The sequence below is a fragment of the Caloenas nicobarica genome, chromosome 7, assembly GCF_036013445.1.
Source record: "Caloenas nicobarica isolate bCalNic1 chromosome 7, bCalNic1.hap1, whole genome shotgun sequence".
Taxonomy (NCBI): domain Eukaryota; kingdom Metazoa; phylum Chordata; class Aves; order Columbiformes; family Columbidae; genus Caloenas; species Caloenas nicobarica.
The window spans coordinates 344,907-365,637 of NC_088251.1; the positions used below are offsets into that span (position 1 = coordinate 344,907).

General features: G+C 49.5%; 1 protein-coding gene across 1 annotated transcript in view; it reads right to left on the reverse strand.

The window, feature by feature from the left end:
• The window catches only part of INPP5A (inositol polyphosphate-5-phosphatase A), a 221,777-nt gene that overhangs the window by 94,613 nt on the left and 106,433 nt on the right, over positions 1 to 20,731 (reverse strand). The window contains exons 5-6 of the mRNA XM_065638815.1: positions 11,155 to 11,218; positions 5,075 to 5,178 (exon numbers count right to left, since the gene is read on the reverse strand). Of these exons, the coding sequence (XP_065494887.1) occupies positions 5,075 to 5,178; positions 11,155 to 11,218 (168 nt within the window). The remainder of the gene's footprint in view (positions 1 to 5,074; positions 5,179 to 11,154; positions 11,219 to 20,731) is intronic.

Below are 20,731 nucleotides of genomic sequence, written 5' to 3' on the forward strand. Positions count from 1 at the left end.
CGGGTACAAGCCCCTGCGTCCCGCTGCCACCACCACCCGCTTCCCCAGGTTCTCCGGCAGCCGCCCCACAGGACTTCACTGAGGTTCCATCACCGACGGCCTCACCAGCACAAGCAACGCCATGAGAAGTGTGCCCAGCCCTCGGCTCTGCTCTGTATTCTGCTTCATGCAAGCTTACACTGATATGAGCCAATTAAAAGGTATTTGCAACACGGTTTGTATTTCATGACATGGTAAAACACAGGAATTTCTTATAGTAGCTTGGAATTTCCTCACGCATACACTGCAAACATTGGTTTTAAGGGCAGCAGTATGTATTAGAGGCTATTTTGCCCAATATTTACTTTAATAAGTGTAACTGGAATTCTGACACCTCTCTATTAGAAGTCCTTACAAAAATATAAACCAAAAAATCACAATTTGAAAACCTGTAGTTACATTCCACTAGCCTTTTCTTTGTGAATAGAGTCTCTCAAGAGATCGTGCTGACCTTTTAAAACCCCCCAGAAACACCACCTACATAAATAACCTCTGCTACATCGGGTAAAAGGACCTCCAGACAACATTAACATGAAGAGAGAGGTTATAGAGGGCTAATGTCAAAAAGCACTGTGAGCAATAAGTAATGCACACAAACCATGATTGATAATGACTAGCACAGAGCCTTAATTCATCTTTTCTCCATCATTTTACTGAGAGGGACCATATCAAATTAAATAGTGACCCAGCAAGGGTTTATTCTGCCATACAAAGCAGGGGCATGAAGACATATGAACGTGGCCATGACTGCGGTGTAATTGCAGCCCCGAGAGGAGCAGCCGGTTCGGGGCTGACGGGCGATCCGCACGGAACCGGGGGCGCCGGGCGATGCTCCGCGCCCCCCGACAGCAGCAGCTCCGGCCCCACTGCTCACAACCCGGGAAAGGGGACGCACATTATGACAATTTCCCATCAAGCCACGCAGAATGTAGTTCCTTTCCTGAGATCAGTTTACAGAATTAAAGGATTTATGCTCTTGCGTTTTTAGGAGTTCATGTACAAACTGTTCAAAGCACCTTTCTAATTTTGCTGCATTTCAGAACGATATGCGGTATATGGAGCCCAATCAAGCCCAATTCAGCCTTCGAACACTATGAAACATTGTAACAGCACTATCAATCATATTTTTACTGCTAAAGATTTTTAAAAGTCGTTACATAAATTTAAAAGTCTGAAAATCAAAGTATCTATGGCACTCATCAAAAAATGTATGGTGAGAGCTTAAGGATATGAAGTCAATCTACCTAATGACAAAGTCTGTTATGTAGTGTAATAATTTAACTGATCATTTGCTCTTTGGCATAGTGCTTTTATTATCCTTTATTTAGCAGTATAAAGAATTTAGTAAGAATATATATATCAGCAGACCACATTTAAGTGTCTGTGTATGATGTAAGCAAATACAAGAAATATGTGATAAAACTTACACTTGCTCCACTTATTTTCACGTACAAAACCATGGGGCACATGCCAACCAGGAGAGTACATCATGTCTTCACTAAAGTTATTTCAGAAGACAGAAATATAATGGCGATGCAACTTGTGAAAGGAAGAGCAAGTGCAGCATTTATTTGTGAGGAAGCTGTAAGTCAGGGCTGGCACACGGCCCGTGGAGGCACCAGGTCTGTAAGAATTCCTTTCTTTGGAACAGCCCGATTTAGGGTTGACAGGAGCATAAACAATGGATCTAAATTTTATAAGCCCAACCCAAGATATCATAGTAATTCTGTAGCTCATTTCACTTTTTCTGAGGATGCAAAGAGTCATTACAAAATTTCACAAAATAGTCATTAAAGGTAGATAATTACAATAAATAAAATTTATACTATTAATGTAATAGCAGCACAGCGATAACATGACCCAGATCTGCCAATGACAAGGTTACGTGACCTGTCCCAAAATGACAAAATCCAAACCCAGATCTTGCAGTGTATTTGCTGCTCTGGTCTAACACAGCATTTGACCAGGTTCTCTTCCAATTAAGATTTTCTTTAGGACTTATCTATGCATCCAAATTGTATTACTGTTGGAGCACATGACTCAAAACAGCAACACAAGCAGCAGTGGATCATTGATGTGCTTTAATTTTTCCAAATACAGTATCTGGAAAGAAGAAACTTTTGGAAACAGAACGTAAGGAAGACCTATATTGAAGGAGGAATGAGAAAACTGTTTCCTATCGCAGATTTCAAACCAACAATCTTTATTTTGACTTTAACAGATAGTCACTAGCTGATCCACCATCTGTAAGCCAGCATAAAAACCGGCAGAGATGATATAGATCATCCGCACGCTCTCAGAGAGGGATCTACATTTTAGAATAGGAAAAAAAATCCCTCCTTCATGTCCCAGAAAGGGGATACCACATCTTTCACCTTACAGTATTAAGTCTCTTCTCAGATCCTCTGTTAATAGGATTCCTTTAGCAGCAGATGGATTGTGAATACAGGCAGTTTCATCTACTAAAAGACAACATAAATCATCATTGAGAAAGGAGAGACTGCAGTAAGGTTATCACCATACAGCCTTCCCCATGAAAGGTTTGCATTAAAGCATTAGTGAAATTAATTCATCTTTCATAAGAGCTTTGAGCAGTATCTGTGATCTATGATAACAACCAATTTCTCACTATGGGGGAAAAAAAAAAATTACTCAGGCCTGATAGACTACACAAATCTGCTTTTTTTTAAATGGGCTAACATTATCTGGAGTGTTGCTCCCAGAGGCATCATTTGAGTCTTATGCCCAGCCAAGAGGACCCATAAATCACGACAGAAAGTTTTGTTAGTTTTATATGCAGTGGGCTGTAATTATTTTGAATTGCATTATGCCTCAATCATTGTAATTACTTTTAGATCATCCTTAAGCAGCAGTAATAAAAAGAAAAGGAATCAGTCTTAACCCATTTCTCACACAAAACATTGTAGATGTGATATGAGAAGTCTGGCTAAAACGTAAGAGCATGTAAACGGAGTGTTTGGACAGAGATGCTGCTTGTGCATTCTGCTGTGTCAACTCACATTTTCAAAATACTCATTATTTTGTGGTCTTTAAATTAGCACTTTTATCACCAACACTCGTCTAGAAAGAAAATAGGTGACAACAAGATTAATTTTAGCTTTAAAAACAGAAACATGTATGTGAGAACCAAAACTATGCCAGCGTTGGTTCTTTGATGTTCCTGTGACCTACGTGTGCTCGAGACTCTTTGGTCTTCAGTATAAAATGAAAAACTGCCTAGTGTAAACATCATCACAATTATTTTCTAACTTTTCAATACACATGAAAAATATGCTGGCTTGGCCTATGCTAGCTTGCAGGCCAAATGAGCACGGAAAGTCACAGAAAATACCAGTGCTGCTGTCGTCTGCATTCCTGCAGAGCCGTGAAATCAAACGGTGAATCCCCAGCCTGCTCTGGGAGTCTTGCTGCAACACCATCACCACGAACTGTGCTGTGCGGGAACAGAATTAAACTCTCAAGGTGCTTCAGGGACTTGTTCCTATCTTAAATGTGAGAGTTTGTGGATTTTCTCCTCTCCTGTTGATTCTTCCTGCAGGCAAAGAGTATCTCTGACAATACCAGAACACGGTGCTTCTCCTTAGAAAAATCATTTAAGGTAACGTAACAAATGGAACAGGGTGAAGGCATCAGATCCTCCGAAGGTCTTGGGCTGCTTTCTGGGTTCTGGACCCACGAGTCCTGTCCCTAACACAGGGCCGCAGCGCGCAATGAATGGAGAAGCTCTTGCTCCGAAACCAGGCGAGGGAACAGCTGATTGCCGAGCACCCCCGGACACGAACACAATCCCTGGGCTGCAAACCGGCTTGGGTTCTCCAGGAGATGGCGAAGAATTGTTCACGTAAGAGGCAGTAACAAACAATGCTGAACAAGTTACACATTTGCCAGTCTCACAATGAAACAACAATGGAAATCATCGTCCCTGGGTATCGGTGAACAGTCCATAATTTGGCCTGTTGCTGCTGGCTGTGCTACCCGCGCCCACGCTGCTGCCCAGCGCTCTCCTTCACAACCACACCGCCCAGCAGCACCGCTTGTTTGCTGCTTGGGCTGCAGTCACCCTGCTGCTACAGTGTACTGCTGATGGAGGAGAAAAATAAACACCTGAGTAACTGCCTGAAGTTCCTTCCAAATAACAGAACACTTCACTTCTAAGAAGTATTTAAGACATCTATTCACAGGTAAAAACTAGTAAAATTATGCCAAAGGCAGTTTCCTTCCAGTAGAGAGATACAGCATATAAAACCAAATAATTTAGTATCAAAGTAAAGAAAAAAGAATAACCCACATCTCATCAACCAATGCAATGTAAATATCTCTAAGTGTGTATATTTACAAATTCTACATTAATTTTCAAACTTTATTTAGTTCCTCCTTATATTAAAGCAGTAACATGCCTGTTGGATCCACAAAAGTTACAGGAATTCAACAAATTTATTCTCTTGGCAAACACTAACCATTAAACACCCATGTTCTAGATGTTCTTAAGAAGTTAAAAATGAGTAAATTCAACTGCAAAGAAGAGAACTGCAGGCAAAGATTGCATGTGCACATGCGATTGCACGTCAGCAGAAGAAACCCCTCAGCTGTGCTGGTGTTCCTGGGTTTGACAAGACCTTCACCTCCAAACACGCAGCACTCCCTGGTTCTAAACAGACCAACAAAAAGCGAGCGAGGGCAGCGCGTGCCCTGCGAGGAGCGGGGCGCCCTGCAGCAGACCTGCGGGCGGCAGCGTGTGCTGCTCCTTGGGTTTTAAATGCACAAACAAGTCTTTTCATCACTGTCTCCATCCTTCACAAGGATTTCCTACTATACAAAGGACTCCATTTGAATGTGGTAAATCCATGCAATGATTGAGAACATATATTATAGGCAACAAGAAACTGACAAACAAACAAAACCCCAAGACTCAATTCTGACCTTATTTACATTACTGAGAGTAGCTACTCAAAGTAGTCAGAGCAAATCAGAGTCAAACCTGGTGTTTGGGAATGCTCCACGTGACTGTACATACCTCAGGGAAATAATCCTGTGGAAACTTCTCTTTCTCCAGCATCGGCGTGCTTTCTAAAGTGTCTGAGTAGATTTCTTTCCCAGTAACTTTTTTATACTTCTTAGCTAGGAAGAGATATAAACCAAAATTAACACACGTATCTTTAACATCACAAGCAACTCACAGCCCTTTTTGGCAAAGCAGAGGCATCTGCACAGTTGGCGATTGGGTCTCAGCAAAAATGTGCAGCACGGAGCTCTTCTGGGGGAAAACAGAGACCGCTCCGCCGTGGACAAGCGCACTGGTTTGTATCAGACAGCGCTGGGTACTGGTGCTGTTACTACCCAGAGCACTGACAGCGTTGGAGCTCTAATGATGACCCAGGTCTCTGTACATCTGGCATGGTTCTGCCTGGAGATGCCTGTTTGTGTCCTCAGCCAGTGTCTGGCAACCTATGCTGGACAATTAACAGGAAAAATAATTAATACAAAACACATTAAGGTGAAAAATGTTACTTACGAGTGGAGATTATCTGTATGTTTTATCTAGCAACTCTTTTTTTCAGATTTTAAGTCTACCTACCTACGCATCAACTGATACACACCTGTAACACACTGGTCATCACATCTTTTACACATCAAACATATTGACAGTCGCCATCAGTTCAGTGTTTGGCCACACTTAAGCTGCCTGCTGGGCTACCTGTGTCAGTGGGGGCTGGTTTTTGTCACCCTGAACCGACCCAGCGATGCTGGTCGAACTCCTAACGCCAGATGAGTCGACCACAGCGGAGCAGCCCACTCCTGCTGTGGAACTGAGCTGAGGCAGACTGGTTCCTAATTAACAACTGCTTCTGCAACGCAAGGTTACATCCTCAAGTCATCCACCAAAGTCATCCAAATACTACAATGCCCTGAGACAAAAAAAAAGAAATGTGAAAAATGTTTTTATATGAAGAGACTAAACGTTTTCCCTCAGGGACGTGAGAGTAGCAGAGAATACACCGAACCAAAACCAAGCGGTTTACTGAGCGGTCTAGAACAGGAAAATGAGAAATTTCTCTGTGTTATGTCCTAAACCAGAAACGGGGACAGTCAGTGGAATTCAGGAACAGCACTGCACAACCTGATAAAATGAGGAAGTTCCTTTTCTACTTAACACATTATTTTGCTGGGCAACTTACTGTGCCAGATTCTCAGACTGGAGCAAGGTCCTAGAAAAGACTGAATATCGTAACTGTTTAAATACCTACAAGTCCAACTGAACTCGCACACGAGCGAGCCTGAGAGAGGAGAGCTGTGCAGCTGCCGGGTCCCGTCTCCCGGGCTCCCCAGGTGCAGCTGCCGCAGAGGTGCCACCCCAGGGCGTCCCCTGGGCCTCTGCGTGTCTGGGGACAGGGGCTGGGCGGGCAGGACAGGGGCTGGGCGGGCAGGACAGGTCCCGGGCGGGCAGGACAGGGGCTGGGCGGGCAGGACGGGTCCCGGGCGGGCAGGACAGGGGCTGGGCGGGCAGGACAGGTCCCGGGCGGGCAGGACAGGTCCCGGGCGGGCAGGACGGGTCCCAGGCGGGCAGGACAGGGGCTGGGCGGGCAGGACAGGGGCTGGGCGGGCAGGACGGGTCCCGGGCGGGCAGGACAGGGGCTGGGCGGGCAGGACAGGGGCTGGGCGGGCAGGACGGGTCCCGGGCGGGCAGGACGGGTCCCAGGCGGGCAGGACAGGGGCTGGGCGGGCAGGACGGGTCCCGGGCGGGCAGGACGGGTCCCAGGCGGGCAGGACAGGGGCTGGGCGGGCAGGACAGGTCCCGGGCGGGCAGGACGGGTCCCAGGCGGGCAGGACAGGGGCTGGGCGGGCAGGACGGGTCCCGGGCGGGCAGGATGGGACCCGGGCGGGCAGGACAGGTCCCGGGCGGGCAGGACAGGTCCCGGGCGGGCAGGACGGGTCCCGGGCGGGCAGGACAGGTCCCGGGCGGGCAGGACAGGTCCCGGGCGGGCAGGACGGGTCCCGGGCGGGCAGGACAGGGGCTGGGCGGGCAGGACAGGGGCTGGGCGGGCAGGACGGGTCCCGGGCCGGCAGGACAGGTCCTGGGCGGGCAGGACGGGTCCCGGGCGGGCAGGACAGGGGCTGGGCGGGCAGGACAGGGGCTGGGCGGGCAGGACGGGGGCTGGGCGGGCAGGACAGGGGCTGGGCGGGCAGGACAGGTCCCGGGCCGGCAGGACAGGTCCCGGGCGGGCAGGACGGGTCCCGGGCGGGCAGGACAGGGGCTGGGCGGGCAGGACAGGTCCCGGGCGGGCAGGACAGGTCCCGGGCGGGCAGGACAGGTCCCGGGCGGGCAGGACGGGTCCCAGGCGGGCAGGACAGGGGCTGGGCAGGCAGGACGGGTCCCGCGCGGGCAGGACGGGGGCTGGTGCAGCACACGTGCCACGACGTGCAGTTCTGACAAGAAGCCCATGTGCCAGCCCCATCCAGCACGGTGGTCGGTAGCACAAATCACCCAGCCTCTGTTGGGTGGTCCTTAATCAGTTAAGTGACTGAAAATGACTAAAAACCCAAAAATCAGATCTCAGGACAAAATGGCATTCTTTTCTTCCTTATTTCTTCCTGAAATGGTCTGTGCTTATGCATGTAGCTCAATCAACTCAGCATTATTTGTATAGTCACTTGAAAACCCTTAGAGTAAAAAAAAGGGTCTTATTTTTGAATGGCCTTCACTGACACTAGACCTTCTGCATCAGTTCTCCTGATCAGATTTTTTCAAACCTTGTTCTGGGGATGTGCAGAAGATGAACCGGACTCTGTCCACTGGAACCCCACATCGGCTGCCCTGACCCTGCAGACGCCCACCTCCTTCAGACCACCAGCACGCCAGGCTGACAGTGAACCTAAAGCTGGGACGGGTGCTGTCTTTGTAGAGGAGACAGCGGTGAAGCACATCACTTTCCCAAGTCTCTAATGAACGGTTACATCACATAGAAACAGCCCAGACCTTTCACCCTTAGCAATCAACCTATGGATCCACACAGCTCGTGAACAAGAGGTTCTCCTTCTTGACCCACTTCGTCCTTGGTCTCTCTCCTGATCAGGACAATGTATTCACATCTCTAAAGGCGAGAACCTGACTTAACTACCAAACTCTTCCAGCACAGGGACTGGGGCAGCTGTTTCACAGCCACCGCTGGGCTGGAACTACCCACTGGACTGAGCTTTGACTAGGAATGCGTAAGAGAAAAAATACAAACCAACTACCATCAAGAGCCGTGAACTGCCCAGTTCTACTGGATATCTGGTGAAAGTACCAAGCAATACAAAAACTTGTCATGTTAAGTTGTCTAGGTAAAATATTTTATGTAATCTGAGGAAGCATTTACTGTAATGTAGCAATATATCTTCAGGGGGGGAAAAAAGTTATTATTCTTTATGTGCCAATCACTTTGCGATCTGGCTCCCACATGAAGACTAAACAAATATCCTGATAAACTAATGTGGCATCGTTGTGAGCAGATCATGGATGGATGTGCCTGTTTCAGTGAGTTTAACAGTGTCAGCAGAAATACCCCCGTGCCGGCGAGATCAGGAACGCCGGTCCGCACGGCCGGGCCGCTCCGCGTCGGCTCGCGGGCCGCGGTGCTGAGCATCGCCCAGCGGCTCCTCACTCGGCTGCGAGACGCAGCAAGTGCCGAGGAAAGAAGCACGCCCGCTTGCGTATCTTCAAGTAAAAACACTTCTACACTTTTTTGATTTAACACCAGAGAAAACGAGGCTCTTTTTGCAGACCCAAGTGCCAGAGTGAAGCGTCCCGCGGCCGGCGCTGGGGACGGCCCCTGGGAGCACGCAGCCGCGGCTGCCGCGGGCAGGGAACCCCGGCGCCTCCGGCCACTGCGAAGCCAGCGCAACGCCTCCCGTGCGGTGGCAAACGACACACGAGGCTGCAGGAGAAAATTGTTCTCATGTTAAATCTCAAACACCTCCTTCTGAGAACTGAAAAACAGAGACAATCCAAAGACTGTATTCAGTCACATCCAACTGTGCGGCGAATTTTGAAAAGATACAGTAACATTATGGGAATATTGAATTGTACATAAACATCTATTTTTTGCATGCTTTTGAGTAGAACCAGAATTTCATAATGATTTTTGTGCAGAGAACGTTTGTATCCATTTGGATTTTTCCTCTGATTTAAGAGCTTAATACACTGTGAAAATGTCAATAGTCATGAGAGAAGAGGCAAGTTCTGCATTTCCCCTGAAAGATGGGAGCCTGCAGGCTCATATTTCACAAACCCTACAGCCGGAGGCTGATTCTGCTCTGCATTAAGAGAACAGCAGGTGACTTACAACACCGATTCAATACAGCACCTGCTTTCCTTGAGATTTCATTCAGAGTTTTTTCTTTCCAAGTGATGACTGGGCCAAACACATCTTTATGTGCATGGTTCACACGTCATCTGGCTTGGCAAGGTTTTCCCAAGGAAAACAAAGCACTGAACACTTACGGTGTTTATTTTCTGGAAGAAATATCTGTTTCTTTCTTTCATATTAATTATTTTCCTCTACACTTTTTCCTTCCATTTTCTCACTTTTAACAATCCTTGTATTTTCTTTTAGAAGCTGTCCGGCAGTGAATAAGCTGTTAATCAACGATGAATAAGCTCAGAAAGCCCCTCCTCTCCTAAGCCAGCTGTGCCTGCCGCTGGCGCGGGACACAGAGCTCTGGCCTCGGGGCAGCGGAAGGAGCTGGAGCTGGAGCTGGAGCGACGCGGCTGCTCCCCAGTGCTCTGCGAGGGAGCTGGGGCCGGCAGCTCGCTGTGCACGTTCGTCTGCACGTCACTGACACTCAAGCCACTCGCACGGCAAAGGGAACGAAGAGCTGGAGCGCGGCTGCTCGCCAGGCCGGCGACGCCGCGCGCCCGAGCTCAGCGCAGCGCCCGCTCCTGCGGCACCGCCAGCCCGCGCGCAGCTCACCCGGCAACGCACGGTTTCGAAACAGGGACCTGATTCCAAGTGGTGGTGACTTCAATTTGGGCCCATCTTTCGGAAACACCCTGTGCTACCGTTACCAGTGTGTGCACAACCCCTCTAGCTCGGGAGACAGACTAGACGTGACCTCTCATCCAGTCCCTACATCACTATTGAGGTTTCCAGTACAGTCTCTCAGAAACAAAATCTACTCCGAACTACCTCCGACATTGTAGCTAAAATTTTCCTTCAGCACTGAAACTGATGATGACAGCAGGACTTACGCTGGCTGAATCTGGAATTGCTATATGTGTGGAACAACCATTCACATATTTCAGGGAAGGAAGACCCTGTACCCTCAATTACATGAGCAGAGAGGATCTGTCTCTACTGAGGACAAAAATAATGAATCTATATAATTAAGACAATTAGTTCACTCCGTAGTTACCACCATTTGAACAGTGTCTCAAATTAATGGGATGTTAGATGTAGTACTAATGTGGTTCAGCCCAGTAAGCTAAATGAAGCTCCGAAATTTTTTTATTTAATATACAGACACTTCTCAACTGAAATAATATAAATTTTATGTAATCTTTTCTCTACAGACTGTAGGAAGCATTCAATAATTTTCTATGATATTTCTAATATTTAATGTGCATTGCCTAGTGTTACTTTTAAACTTCTGAGATTTAGCAAGACCTCCGACCCGATGGATCAATGTGGGTTAAAAACAATGACACCCTCCTACTGACCTGCACTGCTCTAGGGTAATTTAAGCCATAAATCTACCTCAGCTGCTTTGCAAAATGACCATCACTGCTGGACATATAAGGTCTTGGTCCTATATCTGATCTACATGGAAGAACCTTGTGGCCATTCAGAGCTCGTCTCAAACCATCAGGGATCTCTATGGATCCAAAGGCCCATCTGCATGGGAATGATTAATGCACCGTGCTCAACCTGTGCCTGGCCCATTGACTTTTTCTAAGAGGTCTATAAAAGCTAAGAAAAGTGATGTCTGTTATCAGCGGACTCGCATGCATTACACAGAAATCTGCACATCATGGAAAAACTGCTGAAATTATGTTGATGACACAAAAGTCGCCTTGATGTATAAAGCCAATTAACAACTTCTAATTCCTTTGCTTACCTTTAAAATCAAACTGGTAGATGTTTTTCAAGGATTCATGAAGAAAGTAGAAACTTCCTAGAGCCTGTAAGAAACAACAATAAGAAATTATAAAAACATCTACTTTGGCTAACTAAAAAAAGTATCACGCTTTCCAATTAAAACAAAACCAAAACGCCTCACAAACAAAACAAAAAACCAGAAGAAATTAAATTACTAACAAACAGAATTACTGATTTTTACATGTTGTAAGATCTATAAAAGTATTCATTTCCTTCGTTGCTTCTCTGAAGTTTTGTAAGCCATTATAAAGCAGATCCTCAGCAGCTGGCTGAACACGGCAAGGGCACGATCACCAGGTGTGCCTTTGGAAACACCGAACGGATGGATGCAATTAGTAATACCGACCAGTACCTTTCTAAGCGCTGAACACATCCCCACAATTCTTTCAGAAAAGGCTGACAATCTCTGCTTCACTTTCACAGAATCACAGAATGTCAGGGACTGGAAGGGACCTCGGAAGCTCCTCCAGCCCAATCCCCCGCCGGAGCAGGAACACCCAGATGAGGTTCCACAGGAAGGTGTCCAGGCGGGCTGGAATGTCTGCAGAGAAGGAGACTCCACAGCCTCCCTGGGCAGCCTGGGCCAGGCTCTGGCACCCTCACCGGGAACAAGTTTCTTCTCAGATTTAAGTGGAACCTCCTGTGTTCCAGCTTGAACCCATTACCCCTTGTCTTACTGTTGGTTGTCACCCAGAAGAGCCTGGCTCCATCCTGTGACACCCACCCTTTACATATTGATCCCCATGAACGAGTCAGCCCTCAGCCTCCTCTTCTCCAGCTCAGAGCCCCAGCTCCCCAGCCTTTCGGAGCAAAGCGAAGGCGTTTGGACGCCACGGCCCAGCTGCTGAGTGCCAGGTTTGCCGCCCTCCTGCGCGGGGTGCAGAGCAGGCGCGACACCCAGACCCAACAGGGGGCTGGAACGTGCGCGCTGGGCAGCTGTGCCTGTTCAGGAGCGTTTGGCAGCAGGGGCAGCGACAGGACAGGCGGCGTGTCCGTCCCCGCAGCCCCGCAACCCGCTCAGCACGCGCCCGCCCGAGACACAGCGCGCGCAGAAACCAGCAGAGGGGCTGCAGTGGGTGAATACACGTGGAGTTTCCTGACACTGGCAGAACTGATGTTCTGCCACAGTTTAGTGCCCGCAACAGCACATGACAAATCTGAGTTAATATTGAAAACAAAATACTATGTGTTCGTAGTTCGGGTTTAGATGGGGCTTGTAACTCCTCTGCTCATCTAGTCCTGAGCAACTACTCTTTATTTTTTTCAAAACAGTGACCTAATCCAACTATGGAATTCTGTTACAGTTTTAATGATTAGTCCATGACAGCATAAAACATGTAAATACAGAAGTAATCTCTGCTGCATTCAGAAAACCTTATAAACTCCCACCTCAGCACATCAATTTTACAAGCATACCGCAGCCCACCCATATGCAGCAAAATATTAGTAGCTTTTCCTTACAAATACTCAAGTACGTCCCTGTTTTCTGAAGACTTCCGAGATCTTAATCCTCAGTCCCTTATGGACTGTAAGAAGGCGTCTGACTCCAGGACGGTGCTCTGCAGCACGAGCCCCGCGGTGCAGCGCGGACGGGGCTGAACCGGCACCACAGCGCGGCTGCTGAACGGCCCTCGGCCTCCAGCCCCCGTGGGACACGAGGAAACGCGCCCCGAGCTCTCCACGCCTGACAACTACTATCGCCCGTTCTCTGGGTCCCCCGACTCGGAGCTCAGGGATCCCGTCCGCAGAGGCTGCAGCGGGCACGGACGGCACGGCGCTCCACACGCGCCACCACGGAGCGAACGTGGTGCTCGCGGCAGCCACGGCGTCTCGGGCAATAAAATAACGAAACGAAGACCTGGAGGGGCCACGCGGCGCAGAGGCGGGTCGGACGCGGCCGGTGCCGTGCCCGGGTGGCAGCCCGGCAGCCGGGGGCAGCGGGGACGGGACGTGCTGTCCACGGCGGGGCCACCAGCCAGGAGCCGGCACCCGGGCACGGCCCCGCGCTACGCGTGAGAGCTGGACCACTCCTGAGACACAAGGCAACAACCCTGCTGTCACCCAGGGCTCTGCTCCTCCACCAGAACACTTGCCACGGTTTGACAGTCCCAAATTTAGGCGATGGCCGATAAACCATTTTCTATAAAAACTCGCACCTAAAAACCCCTGCACAAGAGGCTTCCACAACCGCTCAGGGCAGCCCGCTGGAATTCCTCCCTGTCCTGCAGCTTACACAGTTTCTTTACAGGGACAACCCTGTTTGCCTCCCGGCTCCAACCATCATATAATATACTGTTTTCTTCCAGTTAATGAGAGTGAAGGAAAATCAAGTGAGAAAGGAAAAAGTAGTGTAAACAGACTTTATAAAGGAATATAAACAATGTATAAATTTTGAATGAGAATTTGATGAGCCTGTAAATACATCCAATGCACTCAACAGAAGCTGGGGGGGAAGCAGCCAGCCACTAGATAAACTCCTGTTGAGAAGTATAAAAGAAGCATCACGTAGAACAAAACGATGGTCTGGTTTCATTTTGTCTTTTGCTCCCATAACGACAGAGACCCTCCTGGCACAGCAGTGTTTTGGTTCGGTGGCTGCTGCATTATTTATGAGACGCAGCGCATCCAGAGATGTGATTTTGCTGATTTGTCAAAAGCACAAACATGAGGTCCTGCACATCTCCTTGACATATGAGTCCGTCCAACAGAAAACACTGTCACACATTTAATTGATGAGGATGCTTCTCTGCACCCAGTCAGCCTCCTTTAGGTCTTTGGTTTGCTTTTTTATAACATGGAGGAGGCAAATAAGAAAATGCAGGAGACGCTCCTGTAGAGGACTCAAGGTTAACTGTCCTGCAACAAGGACACACTGCCAGAAAAAAAAAAATCCTGACATAAGATAAAAACATTGCCACCTGATATTCAGTTGCTAACTGAAGAAATTGTCATTAGCAATAGAAAACGCTACTATCTCAAGCTAAACTTTCGCTATACTCTGGCCTCTGGATTTTAAAAACAGCAGCACGTTTACAAAAGATTTTTTGTAGAGAAAAGTGTATTTTGTTAGAGAACTAAAACTAGATAAAAGTCTTAAAATCACAAACAGGCTACAGGTAAAAGTCAATTGTTGTACTTGAAAATAGCTTTCCTAAACTCACTTACAAAGCCCCCAATTAAAAAACATAAAGAAAAATATATGGGGTCACAACTTTGAATTTTGTGGAAAGGCAGCAAGCCCTACGTTAGAAGTGCCTGTGTCTCTGCACATGGGCACTGCTCAGACACGTCACTGAGGGAAACACAGATGGGAGAAAGTGATTGTCAGGATTCTCCTTGATAAAGTGAAGTTACAGTGAGTCTGATGCACAGCAGGGGCCTGGGCTGGGGTCAGGGCACGGGGCCGGCCGTGGGGCCCCAGTCCCAGCCAGGGCACCCCAGTCCCAGCCCTGGCACCCCAGTCCCAGCCAGGACACCCCAGTCCCAGCCAGGGCACCCCAGTCCCAGCCAGGACACCCCAGTCCCAGCCAGGACACCCCAGTCCCAGCCAGGGCACCCCAGTCCCAGCCAGGACACCCCAGTCCCAGCCAGGACACCCCAGTCCCAGCCCTGGCACCCCAGTCCCAGCCAGGACACCCCAGTCCCAGCCCTGGCACCCCAGTCCCAGCTAGGACACCCCAGTCCCCATCCATGGCACCCCAGTCCCAGCCCTGGCACCCCAGTCCCAGCCAGGACACCCCAGTCCCAGCCCTGGCACCCCAGTCCCAGCCCTGGCACCCCAGTCCCAGCCAGGACACCCCAGTCCCAGCCAGGACACCCCAGTCCCAGCCAGGGCACCCCAGTCCCAGCCAGGACACCCCAGTCCCAGCCAGGACACCCCAGTCCCAGCCCTGGCACCCCAGTCCCAGCCAGGACACCCCAGTCCCAGCCCTGGCACCCCAGTCCCAGCTAGGACACCCCAGTCCCCATCCATGGCACCCCAGTCCCAGCCCTGGCACCCCAGTCCCAGCCAGGACACCCCAGTCCCAGCCCTGGCACCCCAGTCCCAGCCAGGGCACCTCAGTCCCCATCCATGGCACCCCAGTCCCAGCCCTGGCACCCCAGTCCCAGCCAGGACACCCCAGTCCCAGCCCTGGCACCCCAGTCCCAGCTAGGACACCCCAGTCCCCATCCATGGCACCCCAGTCCCAGCCCTGGCACCCCAGTCCCAGCCAGGACACCTCAGTCCCAGCCAGGGCACCCCAGTCCCAGCCAGGACACCCCAGTCCCAGCCAGGACACCCCAGTCCCAGCCCTGGCACCCCAGTCCCAGCCAGGACACCCCAGTCCCAGCCCTGGCACCCCAGTCCCAGCCAGGACACCCCAGTCCCCATCCATGGCACCCCAGTCCCAGCCCTGGCACCCCAGTCCCAGCCAGGACACCCCAGTCCCAGCCCTGGCACCCCAGTCCCAGCCCTGGCACCCCAGTCCCAGCCAGGACACCCCAGTCCCAGCCAGGACACCCCAGTCCCAGCCAGGGCACCCCAGTCCCAGCCAGGACACCCCAGTCCCAGCCAGGACACCCCAGTCCCAGCCCTGGCACCCCAGTCCCAGCCAGGACACCCCAGTCCCAGCCCTGGCACCCCAGTCCCAGCTAGGACACCCCAGTCCCCATCCATGGCACCCCAGTCCCAGCCCTGGCACCCCAGTCCCAGCCAGGACACCCCAGTCCCAGCCCTGGCACCCCAGTCCCAGCCAGGGCACCTCAGTCCCCATCCATGGCACCCCAGTCCCAGCCCTGGCACCCCAGTCCCAGCCAGGACACCCCAGTCCCAGCCCTGGCACCCCAGTCCCAGCTAGGACACCCCAGTCCCCATCCATGGCACCCCAGTCCCAGCCCTGGCACCCCAGTCCCAGCCAGGACACCTCAGTCCCAGCCAGGGCACCCCAGTCCCAGCCAGGACACCCCAGTCCCAGCCAGGACACCCCAGTCCCAGCCCTGGCACCCCAGTCCCAGCCAGGACACCCCAGTCCCAGCCAGGACACCTCAGTCCCCATCCATGGCATCCCAGTCCCAGCCCTGGCACCCCAGTCCCAGCCAGGACACCCCAGTCCCCATCCATGGCACCCCAGTCCCAGCCCTGGCACCCCAGTCCCAGCCAGGACACCTCAGTCCCAGCCAGGGCACCCCAGTCCCAGCCAGGACACCTCAGTCCCAGCCAGGGCACCCCAGTCCCAGCCAGGACACCCCAGTCCCAGCCCTGGCACCCCGGTCCCCATCTGTGGCACACCGGTCCCCAGGGACTGGTGAGGGTGGTGACTGTCACCAGGTTCCTGGACACCGTGCGGATGAGCAGGCGTCTCACAGGGCGGTTCTGTGTCACAGAACTTCACCTAACGCATCAACGTCTTGTATTCTTAACATCGGCGCATTCTGTGCACACGCAGTTTTTATCCTACTGAAACCAGTGCAATCAGTTACAAGTAAAGTACTTCTGAGGGGAAGGACAGCGCAGTTCAGCTCCTACCTATTTATTTAGAGAACTGAGCTTAGATAAAAGCTTACGACATAAGTATTATACCAAATGTAAATAATTTGATTCTCCTATGTATCTGTGTTACTAAAATAATGAAAGCACAAACAGCTGGATGAGTTCTCAGTTACAAAATCTACTTAAATACGATTATTTTACCAGAAGCTATTTCTAACTTAGTGTTCACTGAAGCCATGTTCTCTAGACTGGAGCCATTCTCCCCACTCCTGCTCCTTCCAAATTCTTCCCAGCTGATCCATCTCTTTCCTCAACACACAAGGCAAAATCTGACACATACAAAGATAATACTTCGTTATATGATATTACTCTTTAAGAACTCACTATAAGGACACGGCTTTAACTTAGCTCCTTATGTGGTCTCCAGAAGAAAAAAAAAAGAGCCTTGACAAACATCTGAAAAATATCATCCCAAATGGTCTGAAAAATTATAAAGGAAACGAAACCGGGATCCTGGAACGGGAAATCCTGGGCTACGTCAGTAACATGTGGCCAATTCAATCTACCCACAACATCTAAACACTGTTTTTAAGGGAACTTTCCTGTTTCTCAAGGCCTGTGGCAGCAGAACATGCCTTCATCTTTAAAACTAATAATTGGAAATAGTGACCTATCCAATCAGGCACAAATAATTTTAAAGACAGGAGAAAATGTAAATCTAGGTGACAGGACTATGAATTCTGAATCTTCTCTATGTAACACGTCAATAAGTAAACGAAGAAGAACCAAGCCGCTCTAAACCCTGCTTTATTTAGATGCCAGAATTCTACTAAAAATAATACTGCCACTTGTGCTCAAGGTACAACTTTATTTCTGAGCATCCTGATTCGCTCACTGCTTAACTTCTTATAGTTTTAACTGCATTTTTACAAACCAATTTTAAAGAATTATGCAGCAAAAGTTAGGCTTGATAGGCTGCAGTTGTGGCACCGAGTGTCAACTAATTGTGCACAAAGACTCCGAGCGCGATTAACCACCAGTGTGCGGCTCCAGGAACCAATCGTGCCAACACTGAGACAGGCTGCGACTGCAATTCCGAACACACCACTGAAAGGAAGCAAAGCTATAATGGAATGGAAATCACGGCTATCACTATCTTCCGCATTGTTACAGACTTAATCAGGTTTATGTACATAAATGTTAACGTGTTAAAATGATGGAGTGCAGTTACAATTCACTGCCATAACACAATGAAATGTAAGTAAAAAGAAACTTTATTTCAGGTCCTTTTGTTGAGGAGATTCTATTGATTCAATTTCTTTCTCATAAAATGACAGTTTAACAATAAATTTAAATGATATAAATTTGAAGTATAGAACTTTGCTTTATTTTCTTATCTACAATTTTAATATTCTTTGGAAAAAGATGTAGTGGCACACCCAGTAGCAGCAATGCATACGGTATCTGAATAATGTAATACAGAAACACATTAGAAACTATAAACCACCCCAAACGGTTCAACTTTTAAAAATTCCATTGGGGAAATACCACACAGCTGCTGCCTGTGGCTCTATTTAAATTCTTTCACATTCTGCTTCATAGAGGAGTTTAAGCATTGTAAATAGGCACGAATATCACGAATATACATATTTATACAGCCTAACTAAAAGAGCAGAAAGCAAAGTTAAAAGTCAGATAGGACAGTCATGAACAATAACAATTTTTAGTTTGGCCAAGTAGCTTATAAATGCAAGAGAATGTTAAAAGTGACTGCTGATTATCCTTCTGTCTCCCTTATCTACTATAACTAAACAGCTTTGCTCTACAAGCTCTTAAAATCACACAGTTAGACTTGCACACGAGATCCTACAGGTAGGCTAGGGCCAATTTCCCTTGTGAAGCCCACGACGTCCTGCCTTTTTGCGGGAAGGACAGAAGTACCGCACCGTCCTCACCACGTGTGCGTACGGAACCGTACTGCCAGCTGTACAAATACAGCAAACTTTGACTCAGACTGAGCGCGTGTTCATTAGAAGAGCTTTGCTTCTCCTCCCAAAATAAGTATTGTGGAGAAAAAACCACATATCTTCTCCTGTTAGAAGACCGAAGTTAAACGTTCACTGCGTTTAAATGAGTTCCAGAATGACACTCAGTACAATACTGGAAATTTCTTTCATTATTCCACGTCAAAAGACTCATCTGGAAAAACTGGTATTGATGGCAAGATAAATGAATTGGCTCTGATGGATTACGCATCTGACATTATTAAAAACACTATTCCTTTGATTATACAGAAATCTTGCCACAAAAGTCTGAAGATTTAAACAGCTATAATTTTTTTTAACAGGTAATTAGCATAATTTCTTTTTCAAGTACGTCACTTCAGCTGTGGAAATTTAATGCATAAAGGAAATACCTGAATAAAAGTTTAATTACTGTAGAGAGTAAACATTTACTGCATTACCTCACTAAATGTGATAAAGTTAATATATAAAGATTGCTTTAAATAAATTTAAAATAAATTGCTGATGATGACACAGAAACTGTAATTCATGTAGTCATAAAATCCATAATTAGCTTTAATGAATATTTAAAGTCAAAGTTCAACCCAACTTTTTCAATGTTTAACCTACTATATCAATACGGTTCAAGGAATTCATTTATCACGAACGTGGCAGGGTCTGAAGGAGCGGGAGCTGTCAGGAAGCCCTTATCAGCAGCGGGGCCCGCGGGCTGCGCCAGCGCCACGGGCAGCGCGGTTATTGATCGCTCTCCTGCTGGGCTAACTGCAATTAAAAACATATTTTACATATTTATAAACCCAAACATCAAGAGCACATATTAGTTTCCCATTAGTAAAATGGAGTCTATTAGCTGCCACATTTCAGTCACGGGAAACACGGCAAATGAGAACTTGCAGCAGCTCCAGACAGGAAGACAATAATTGCACATAAAGTGCTGTTATCGGGTGCGATACGGGGCACCTTATCTGGGCTCATTTATGTCGCAATGAACTTTAGAGACTTCAAACAGGAAAACCCGAGACGGGAAACGGCTCAGGCCCTCCGGGCACCCGCCACGGCAGCGCCTGCCCGGCCGGGCCCGCCCGCCACCGCCCGCTCGGCCGCACCGCGCCCGGGCCCGCTCCCCGCTCCGCTCCGCGCACCCCGCTCCGCTCCGCGCACGGGCCCGCTCCCGCTCCGCGCACCGCTCCGCGCACCGCGCCCCGGCCCGCTCCGCGCACCGCTCCCGGGCCCCCTCCCCGGTACCGCAGCGCTCCCCGGCCCCGCACCCCGGCCAGCCCAGCAGCCCAGGGCCGGGCGGCGGGCAGGAGCCGTGCTGAGGGCCTGCGGGGACCCGAGTGCGACGGAGCGACTGGCTGTGCCCGGTCAGCGCTGCCCCGGTGTGCGGGGACACTGCCGGGGGACACTGCCGGGGGGCCACTGCCGGGGGGGGCCACTGCCGGGGGGGCCACTGCCGGGGGGGACACTGCCGGGGGGGGACACTGCCGGGGGGGGACACTGCCGGGGGGGGACACTGCCGGGGGGGACACTGCCGGGGGGGGACACTGCCGGGGGGGACACTGCCGGGGGGGACACTGCCGGGGGGGGACACTGCCGGGGGGGGACACTGCCGGGGGGACAGCAATGGCAAAACAGCTCTAGAGTTCTACCAGGAAACAAACCACAGGCTGCCTTGGATTTCTGTGGCAGCTTAGAAACACTGTGAAAACAGTTGCCCCGAGTTTGCCTTAAAAAAGTTAATTTTGATACAACTGTCACTTTCCAAAAAACGCAGAAAGCGCACGATGCAAGGGCAGCCTGGCTCTAACACGCAGAAACAGCGACCAACAAAGTAACTACAAATAATAAGCGATGTTAAAGTATATGCTTGTCAACTCTGTTCATAGGCTACTTGATCCCGTACAGCTAAATTAACACTAAACGTCTATTACTCATTCAAGGTTAAAAAAACAGATTAACTCGTTATAAAATAGTCTATCACTTTTTATTTGCAAACAAATTACGTGTCCAGCAATTTATCATCTCCTGAATTGGACTTATCG